Here is a 10,581-nt window from a genome sequence, read left to right on the forward strand (position 1 = left end):
CCAACATTCCCCAGAAAAGAGGGGGTATATCTTGTTACAGAATTGGAGAAGTCTTTGCAAAGGACTGATTTAAGCCCTTCTATCCAACACGTTTCCCCGACCCCTGTGTAGCCACTTTGCTTTCTGATAAATCTAAAGCTTTTCTGCTAAAGACTGTGTGGTTTGGGCTGAAACCTTTTTGGTTAAAGTTTCCTGTTTGTGGAAACATCCTGTGGTAGGTACAGATATCCAACGAGTCCCCATATCCTTGCTTTTAAAAGGACACTGTAACCTGTAGGTAGGAGGATTCCTGGCAGCACCCCCCTTTCTTTGGGCATAAGAGGACTGAGCACCAAGATGGCTTTTGAAGTTAAGCCTAAGAGGTTTCCAGTGCAATAAAGTATTTACGAGTGAAGGTTTTGCAATGGACTGCAAACTATACATTATAAACCATCACACCTTCTCAAGCCTGCCAGGGCCTCCATTTATGTATGTGGCTTTCAGCTTAAAGTCAGTAGTTGGACTACTATATGAACTGTTACTATCATATATTATACCGGTCGTAAGTGCACACTCAAAACTACAAGAAAGCGGTATGTTTATTCTTTACACCAGCTCTTACTTTCTAAATCTATTTTTTTTTTGCTGTACATGCAGTTGCTTTATTTGCTCAGAATTGTGATAATCTGTTTTTTAAAATGGTAATATAATAGATATTAATTATAGTTGGGGAAGAGGGAGGAATAATTGCCTCTGGTCTGTATTGTTTCCCTTTTGTAGAAACTGGCAATTTTGATGGTGTATTTGGAGGGGGGGCCTACTGATGGTGAGCAAAGAACCAACCCAAAGTAGCCACTCCAAAAAAACAAAACAGACATTTCAGCCAGTAACATGAATTTTAAATGTTCTGTTAGGTCCAGTCCTAATAATATAACAATGTTAAAATATACCATATTGTACACTTTTTTTGCTCTGTGGCTAGTAATCAGTGTGTGTGTGTGTGTGTGTGTGTGTGTGTGTGTGTGTATATATATATAAGTGGGTGGGACTGCATGTGAGACATTTATAACATTTTTCACAATCCAAGTGAGACAATTGATCTAGAGGTTCAGGACAAATTTGTAAGATTCTCTTTACAAATTGTGTGGCTTCATTCTTGTAGGATGAAATTTCATTATAGCAGTTGCACAAGTTACAAGTAGAAGTCAATGGGGCTTCCAAATAAACAGGCATAGGATTGAAGTGTAAGAGTGTTGGATCAAATTCCATGTTAAAAAGCCAAGGTACTTCACAACCATAAAATGCCAGTTAAGGGCATACGTTGTTTATGTTGATACCAAAAATTATTGTATGGCAAGTTTTGTGAAGCTCACTTAGACTTAGAAAATGCAGAAACAAAAACTCCAGAAAGTCGTCATGGGGCAGTTCCTGTTGTTCCTTTGGAAGGTGCTTTTTCCTCCAAACAAATGTTTAATTATTGTCTAATTTATGTAGGCGTCGACCAGAGGATTATGATATGCATAACAGCAGAAAGAAACCAAGGATTGATTATCCCCCTGAGTTTCACCAAAGACCAGGTTAATATCTTATTTAAATATATTTGCACAAATGTACAGATTTGTGTGTTTAAAAAAAAATCTTGAGTTCATGTGGGAACGTAAAGGTTAAGACAAGGATTTAAGGACAAGTAGAAGCCTTCAGGACTGATCAAGTTAACAATTTTGAATTTGAGAATCTAATGGCATACATGAGGGGTCAAGGTGATCTGCTTGGAAAGACCACCACAATAGGTTGACTTCTAGCTTAGAACAGAGATATAATTTTCCCTACTTGTATGCTTTGAGTGAATACATAGGCATCTTCACACACAACTGTAATGTAGATGCATTAAAAAAAATCAGCATTGGGGTCAAGTTGTTTAGTTTAAATATGCAAACTACATTATATTGAAGAGTCTCGTGTGTTTTACAAACCTTTCATTTAATTTCACACAATGCTTTAAAGTGTTACAAAATTACCCTGAAAGGTAAATGGAGAGTTTGAACATTCACAGACCAACTTCTGCATCTTTATTGGAGTCTGCGCTATTTGGGTATGTTAAAAAATTTAAAATGTTCACAAATATCCAAAACCACCATTGGAAATAGCAGAATTATCACTCCTTTATGAGTCTTTGACAAGGCAGCAGCATACTTCAGATAAAGATGCTAGTGACTTTATGACCAAGTTGCCATGTAGTGGTGAATATGATATATAATGCTCCTTGATTTTAAACAGGGTACTTAAAGGATCCCAGATACCAAGATGTAGACAGGTAAGAGATGTTTAATATTGTTCATGTTATGCTATTGTAATGTAGAAATTGCATTTCAATTAACAAATCTTATTCCCAACAGACGATTTTCAGGAGTCCGAAGAGATGTCTTTTTAAATGGGGTAAGTCTATGTTCTTTCATGTGTTGTAGCTATAAATACTTTCAAAATGTTCTAGTTTTGACATTCCTGTACATGTGTGTGTTTGTTTTTAGTCCTACAATGATTATGTCAGAGAATTCCACAACATGGGGCCACCACCACCCTGGCAAGGAATGGTTTGTATTTTTCTTCACCTCTTTATTTTTTATTATTAGTAGTATTAGTGTTATTAGTGTTATTTTACTACATTTCTACACCACCCAATAGTGAAAGCATTCTGGGCTGTTCACAAAAGTTAAAACCCAAAAATAAAACATGATTAAATGTAAAACCTTTAAAAGTTTAAAACAGAATAAAACCCAAGTAAAAACCAGAGTGAAAACCAGCAGAATTGTAAAGATCTAAAAACACAATGACATGTTTAAAAACAAAACTGAAGAACTAAAAAGCCTGAGTAAATAACAAGATATTCGTGTCGTGCCAAAAAGACCACAATGTTGGTGCCACATGAGCCTGTGTGGGGAGGGCATTCCAGAACCAGGATGCCACCACTGAAAAAGGCCCCCTCCTTTGTAGCTACCTCACCTAATTTATTGGAGCACCCAGAGGAGGGCTTCTGAAGATGATCTTTGGGTCTGGGCAAGTATATATGGAAATAGGAAATCCTTCACGAAATCTGGTCCCGGGCCATTTAGGGTTTTAAGGTTATTACCAGTCCTTTAAATTGGGTCCAGAAACAGACTGGAAGCCAGTGCAGATTACAGAGCACTGGCATAAAATCATTATATTAACCTGTCCCTGTTAACAGTCTTTGCCTATTTTGGACTAGCTAAAGTTTCTCAACAGTTATGAAAGACAGCCCCATGAATAATGCATTGCAGTACTCCAAACGAGCGCCTACCAGAGCATGGATAATTGTAGCTATGCTATCTTATCAGAGTCATGGCTGGTATCTCGGCCTAAGCTGATAAAAGGTGCTTTGTGCCACTGAGGCCACCTATGACTCCAGTGACGATGCTGGATCTAGGAGGACCCCCAAACTACAAGCCTGATCATTTAGGGTCAGTGCAGCCCCCTCCAGAACAGGTTAGACACCACTTATCCAGACAGGCAAACCATGCACTAACAGTGCCTCTGTCTTGTCTGGATTGAGTCTCAGTTTATTGGCCCCCATCCAGACCGTTATGGCATCCACGCACTGATTCAGAACACCCACTGTCTCATCTGGAATTGATGAAAAGGAGAAATAGAGCTGGGTGTCATCCACATATTCGCGATACCTCAGCCTTTGTTGTTCAGGCCTTAAGTCGTGTCCGACTCTTCGTGACCCCATGGACCGTAGGACGCCAGGCCTTTCTGTCCTCCACTCTCTCCCGGAGTGTGGTCAAGTTCATTACCTCTGCCTATATCTCTGGATAACCTCCAGAGGAATCCCATAGCCTAACCACGAAGGCACAGAGCAATAATCCCCCAGCACCACCTTCTGGAATTGGTTATCCGGGTAGGGGCAAAACCACATTGTTTACAACCACATCATTATCATAGAGAATTTGCAGCATGTGACTACTAACCGTATTTTTAAAAAGTTAAAATGCTCCCCAGTTTTGCTGTGGCTTTGAGCCTCAATTTAATATTGTTAGTGAGGTCCTCCCTATCACTTTTCCTGATCTTAAGCTTATGGATAGAAAAGGACTGAGTTGAGAGAACCTAGTACAGACAGTTGATTCGGTAATGCACTCCTAACACAGCAGTTTTAATTAGTAAGTTCAGTATGATACCCATTTAGAAGAGAGGTAGATAGCCTGGTACCCTCCAGACTTTCAGGACTGCAATTCCCATAAACTCCAGCCAGCAAAGCTAATGATCAGGGATTATGGGAGTTGTAGTCCAAACCATCTGGAGGGCACCAGGTTGTCCCCTGTTTTAGAGTAATGGTGATAAGGGCATGTTTCACATAGTGTGTGTTACCTAATTTAAGTCCAGTCAATAAGGACTTTTCTCTATAACAGAACACCTTTTGCTTTCCTTAATACACGCGCGCATATATATCGCATGCCTGTGCTGGAAGAATTCCACATAAGTGTTGGCTTCCCCCTCGGTATACTTACAAGCAGCCACCCAGCTTCCACTACAGTTGCTGCCTGAACCTACTGCAGGGTGGACTGGCGCGTGCACTCCATTGCTCATGCAGCATTCCTCCAACATCATTCAAGCATGTGTCTCTGCGTACAAGTATAACGGTGCTTGGAGAAAACAATGAGAGAATCAGCCTTTTGTAGATCTTCTGATACAGTTACTTTATAGTTACTCTATAATATGCTAACCATAAATAAATGTCTAGTCCGATGATAGAATATCCCTAAACAACTGCATTGAAAAGTGTGGGACAATATCTTGACCTTGAATACAAGGCTCTGAAGTTTAATTTTCTTTTACAGCCTTTCATCTCACTTAGCCTAGAGAAAGGGTCTCAGGCATGTTGTGATAAAGATGTAAAATATCTGGAAATATTGATGCTGGGGATGGAGAGAATAAATTTGGAGGGAAATTGGGATATGTCCAGTATTTTTCTAGTGCTGCTTTATGAAATATATTGTGTAGAACATAGAAGGTAATGTACCGTCTGGTATATTTATAACGTCTAATAGTATGACAGTGCAATACTATGCAGATCTATTCAGAAGTGAGTCCAGTTGAGTTCAGTGGGGCTTACTCAAAAGTAAATGGGTATAGGATTTCAGCCTGGAATTTCAGGAATCTGAGGCAAGGGAAATGCAAGAGAAGGCTTGAGGATGAGTTGTACAAAGTCCTTGTCATCATTTTGCAGGCACAACATACTTGGTAGACTACTCTGTAGCATTTGGAAGTACTTTTCCAACATCCTAAGTCTTTTTGCAAGTCCAAAGAGTGTTGCTTGTTCATTAATTCAATTGAACGTTGTAGTGATGCTGTCATCGCTAATTTTGCAGCAGATTTTGAGATTTACAACAGCATGACTCAGCTATAACGATACAGTCTTAAGAGTGCTTTTAAAATATTTCTGTCCAAAGCAAAAATATATTTCCCCAGATTTCCTGTTTTAAAAGTGTGTACCCCTGGATTTTTTTTGTTTTTCCTTCCCCTGGCTTTCACATCTCTAGTAGTGCATTATGTAAGATGCTGTCAAACCATGAATTCTGTGCAGATCCATCCTGCCACCTGTTTTTTTCACATTCAGCTCTCAAAGGAAATGTATGTATGTTGAGGAGGGTTGTAGCATTGTAGAGTGGATTTTCTTGATAGTACAACAATACCGACCCCATTAAGAAATACCCTGCCTAGCATACTGGCATCCTTTTATCTTAACCTTGTAGAGCAGGAGTGGGCAACTTTGGGTGGGTCTGGGGGGCATTTTTGCCTGCTCTGGACCCCCTGCAGGATGCACTCCTGCTGTTGGCACCTGCAGAATTCCACAGGGTGCCAGTGGTGGCAAAAAAAAAATGATAGCTCAACCTGCTACCCAGCAGTAAGTAGGTAAGATTTAGCTTAAAAACAAGCTAAATGTGACCTATTTACCACTCTGTAGTGGTAAGCCACCATTTTTTTTTTGACATTCTTGTGAATGTTAGCAGTGCAACAACAGCATGGGGCTCCCCAAGGAGCAGCAGGGGCCATCTGTTGCTCACCCCTATTGTGGAGCACAGTGAATATTCTTACTACCAGTTTAATTCTCCATAAGGTATTATGTGTTATGCAGTGCTTCCAGACAAGGCTTTTATTAAAGTGCAATCGCCCTGCTGCATTCACAGAATTTTACGGGGGGTCTGGATATTGTTGTCCTCCAGTTGTAATCTTCCTATGTTTTCCCACTGCTTCTTTCATCTTATCACAGAAAAATCGATTAAGGAGGGAAAGACAGAATAGCCGCATAATGTCTTTTGACTGGTAGCACTAGGAGCTGTCTGTCTGGGAGCACCCCATACAAAACATTGCTGATCACTGCAGCCTATTCCTGACTCCAGTTGTGAAAATGTGGGTATTAGGTGCACATTTGGCTATGTTTTAATCACAAGAACGTTCTGACATACCATCCCAGTGAAGCACCATCTTTTGAAGTTCTTTATTAATTATAATAGCATTCAGATGTTGAATTACTCTTCTCTGTTGAGGCTTGTTTGTTCTAAGGATGGGAAACTATCAGAATAACAAACTAATGTTTCTCTTTAGCCTCCTTACCCAGGTATGGAACAGCCTCCCCATCACCCTTATTACCAGCACCATGCTCCTCCTCCACAGGCTCACCCTCCTTACTCAGGACACCATCCCATACCACATGATGCACGATATAGGGATAAGCGAGTGGTAAGTGTGCCCTGAGGGCCTTTAAAGTATACTAAGTAAGGAAAACAGACAAACCCGGATGCTTGTTCGGGTTAGGCTCACAAACACCCTATTTCAAAACTGCCATCTGTATCTAAATAAAGACTAGAATGTGGAAATGATGAAGCAGCATAAGACTGAAAAGTGAAATCTCCATGTAGATTTCAGCAGAGCTGTTGCTTGTGCCCATCAGCAACCCCCTTTCCATGTTCACACATGCTTCTGTGCTTGTTGAGATTTAGGGGTCTGTTTGGATTCTGCCTTAGGAATAACAATCTATTCTTACTGCTGAACAAGTTCCTGTGGAGTATGGGCTTATTCCTGACACTGAAGGGCCTGCTTAGTTCCATATATGCACTCCCGGCTTCCGTGGTTAATCACGTGGGATTGGTGTCAAGTTCATGATCCCTGTTCTGTCTACATAGCGATAATGGATGGAGGGGGATATTTCTGTCTGTGTTTGTTTAATTTTATTTGAATTTTTAAAAGCAAAATCAAGTGATAGCTTTTTTTTACCAAGCCTTGATCCTTTTATTTTTATACAGTTTGAGTTTCATTCTGTGCAATGCATCCAAGTAATTTACAGCATGAAAACAATTGCCACTACTAGCAAATATAGTATAATAAACATCAGCTACTGAAATTTTGACTTTATACCAAAGTTAAAATAAAATTACAGTAAACATAAACAGCCAGCCAAATCAAATGCATATAAACTGACAGAATTGCAACAAGAAGGTTTTTTTGTTAGTATAAACAAGACAAAAGAAGACAGGGTGTCTCTTGAGGCAGAGAATTCGAAAGCATGGGGCCACCACTGAAAATAGCCTGCTCTGTTCCCTGATTGATTTCATTTGTACCAAAGAAGAAATGCACAACAGGATTTGGGCAGAAGGTCTGAGGGGATGGGGAGGGGATGTACTGGAGAAGGTGTTTCCTTGGGTGTGTCAGATCCACGTGATATAGGGCTTTAAAAGTAAGCACTAGCACTTTGAACTGGATCCCGCATGGAGCAAGCTAGACCCTTCATTTGAGAGATGACTTCTAGTTGAATACATGTGGGTCTCCTTTAATTGCTAAAACTAGATATCGTTTGAAAAATGTGGGAACTATTCATGAGGTGTGAGTTAATAGATGCCTGTAAAGTGAGGGATTATACTCTAGAGCAGTGGTCTCCAAAGTGGGGTGCGCAAGACGATCCACTGGGGTGCATGAACTGCCTCCTGCTGCTCCTAGGAGCTGCCATTGTGCACAAGGAGGGTGGCGGCACTGGTGGCGGCGGCTGAAGGAAAGCAGGAAGGAGATTAACCCTTCCCACTCTCCTTTCAAAGCTGAGAAGGAAGTGGGCACTTTCCTCCCAGCTTCCATCCTGCCAAAGGAGAGCAGGAAGGGTTAACAGCCCAGGCCAAGCTACCAATCTGCCAAGGAGTGGGGACTCTGTGCAGGGTCCAGGGCTGGTGACCAGGGGTCCGGTGCAGGCAGGAGCCCAGCCAAGCACGCCTTTCCCCTCCTTGCAAGTTGACAGTGGTGCCCTCACTCGATCATCAGCATATAGCAATGACCTGTGCACAGTTAAGCGGATTTACAGATTACATTAATAATTTTTTTAAGTGAGAGCAAAAGGGTTTTTTGTACCGTTAATAAATAAAATAAAAATTTATTTTAAAAATATTGTTTATTTCATCTTTATCTCATCCTGTTTAATTTGTGTGTGTGTGTTTTATAATCTACATGTATATAATTATAAATAAATATACATATATTGGGGGTGCGTGCTCAAAAATCTTTCACTGATAGAGGTGCATGATCAAAAACATTAGGAGACCACTGCTCTAGACGTGTGTTGAATCTATTTGAGGATGCTGCAGACCCACTCTGTATTAATGTGGACATTCAGAAGTCAATGTCTGCATTGGGCATTCCACTTTTCTTTTCGTATCTGTTTCAGTTTTTCTTCAGATTAGGATCATGAGGGGGCCCTCAGCCCAGATAGCCTTGTGGAGTCTTCAGGGCCCTAAAATGTCTAGCCCGAACTTGGGCATAGAGAGATTTGTGGCTGTTAAATTAGGTGATACATAACATTGTTCTGTCTCCCCATAGCATGACTATGACATGAGGGTAGATGACTTTCTACGTCGAACGCAAGCAGTGGTCAGTGGCCGAAGAAGCAGGCCCCGAGAAAGAGAGCGGGATCGTGAGCGGGATCGACCCCGAGACACCAGGAGAGACCGGGATCGGGATCGGGGCAGGGAGAGGGAGAGAGAGCGAATATGTGATCGGGACAGAGACAGAGGAGAACGAGGAAGATACAGAAGATAATGTATTGTGAAACTACAGTCACTTAAAGAAGCAAAGGCTTGTATATTTGTGTGTTTACAGGTAGTAAACTTTTATTTTCCTCTGTCAACCTACCTTATTGTGTAGAAGGATTTATAATTGACCCTCTTTGTTCCAAGCATGCAGTAAGCTGTGAACTGGAAAACCCTATCAGCCAAAAAATACATGCAAAGCTTGATCGTTGAGTTGATTAGTTTCATTTGAGCAGTTTTGCAAAAACAGTTTAAGGAATGTAGATAGATTATCCCTATGTGTTTATGTTAACAGTAATTTAATCATTTGTCTCTTTGAATACCAATTGGTAACTGCCATAATATTTTTGCTCTGATGTTTTCTTACATGTAGTTTTTACATGATTCTGTGGGGGGGGAAATGCTGCTATCAAGTATGCAAATACTGAGTGTGATGGTGTGGCTGTAGGGCAGTGTTGGAGCAGCCACCTCTTGGTTTTTCTGGTTGTTGGGTTTTTTTTACCTTCTGTAAGAGTCAAGCTTGTTCAATAATGAAAGCAATATTAAGATGATATTGATATCTAATTTTTAACCTTTTAAAAAGAGTGTTCCTTTGTTCTGGTGGCATTTTGGTCAATGCTGTTGTCTAATTGCCTCTCCTGCTCCCGTATTTCTCCTACAATGTCCACATTGTTTAGAATGTCCACCACGTACCTGTGTGTGTGAGCACAAATATTGCTGTATTCTACATTGCTACTTTTTTTTAATAATAAACTGGTAACAGTCAAGTTCCATGGAATTTCATGCTTTATAGCTTCTGAGTTTTGAAAGAAAAGCAACAAAGTATTGATTTGAAAATGTCGCTTTAGGCTCAGTAGCTTCCTCAACATATTGCTGGAGTTTTCTAAATTGCTCCTTCACTCCAAATGAGGCCATGGTGATACCTCAGAGCCCTTAAAATCCCCCACATAAACTGAATTTGAATTCCAGAATACATTTCAATACACTAAGGTTTTGTGATGGATATCCAGGTGTTTCTTGGCACATAAATCAGTGTCAAAAGGGTTCCCTAAAAGTATAAAGCTTGAGAACCACTTAGGAAAAGAAAAAAATGGTAGGAATAGGAGACCTTGCGATAAGCAAGGGAGTGAGATGGTAAGAGTTGATAAAAATGTGATTAACGGTGTGTTCCTATGAAAGTTCACTCAAAGGTAAGCCCCAGCGTGTTCAATGATCAAAGTATTCATAGGATTGCAGCCAAAAGCCAGGCTGGTGCAAGGCTTGAGAGGTAAGAAAACATGAATCTAGAAAGCAGAATAGTAGTTCAAGATGGTCAGGGCTAAGTCTGGGTATCAGAGTTCTGGACCAAGGGGCGTTATGGTAAGACTAAGTCTGGCATGAAGACACCTGCTGTATTTATTCAAAGCAAAAGCAGAGTTTGTCAGTTACTCTTATAGGAGTGACAGACATGATAGTGTGTTGCAGTAATTTTTGTTTTCAGCTGAAAGTAGTGAAGGTGGTTCCCTCAAAAGAGCTGCAA

General features: G+C 40.5%; 1 protein-coding gene across 5 annotated transcripts in view; it reads left to right on the top strand.

Moving 5' to 3' along the window:
- The window catches only part of YTHDC1 (YTH N6-methyladenosine RNA binding protein C1), a 32,311-nt gene extending 22,482 nt beyond the window's left edge, over positions 1–9,829 (top strand). For 4 of the 5 annotated variants that reach the window (XM_084857505.1, XM_084857507.1, XM_084857506.1 and 1 more), the window contains 6 exons: positions 1,474–1,556; positions 2,257–2,293; positions 2,376–2,415; positions 2,508–2,570; positions 6,601–6,735; positions 8,854–9,829. In XM_084857505.1, the coding sequence (XP_084713631.1) occupies positions 1,474–1,556; positions 2,257–2,293; positions 2,376–2,415; positions 2,508–2,570; positions 6,601–6,735; positions 8,854–9,072 (577 nt within the window). In that variant the 3' untranslated portion in view covers positions 9,073–9,829. Of the gene's footprint in view, positions 1–1,473; positions 1,557–2,256; positions 2,294–2,375; positions 2,416–2,507; positions 2,571–6,265; positions 6,406–6,600; positions 6,736–8,853 lie in introns of all 5 variants that reach the window. The other variant, XR_014792231.1, reaches the window with a different exon arrangement.
- The last annotated feature ends 752 nt before the right edge of the window (positions 9,830–10,581 follow it).

The sequence above is a fragment of the Heloderma suspectum genome, chromosome 5, assembly GCF_057233095.1.
Source record: "Heloderma suspectum isolate Gila_16-S chromosome 5, 16-S_ref, whole genome shotgun sequence".
In the NCBI taxonomy this organism is placed as follows: domain Eukaryota; kingdom Metazoa; phylum Chordata; class Lepidosauria; order Squamata; family Helodermatidae; genus Heloderma; species Heloderma suspectum.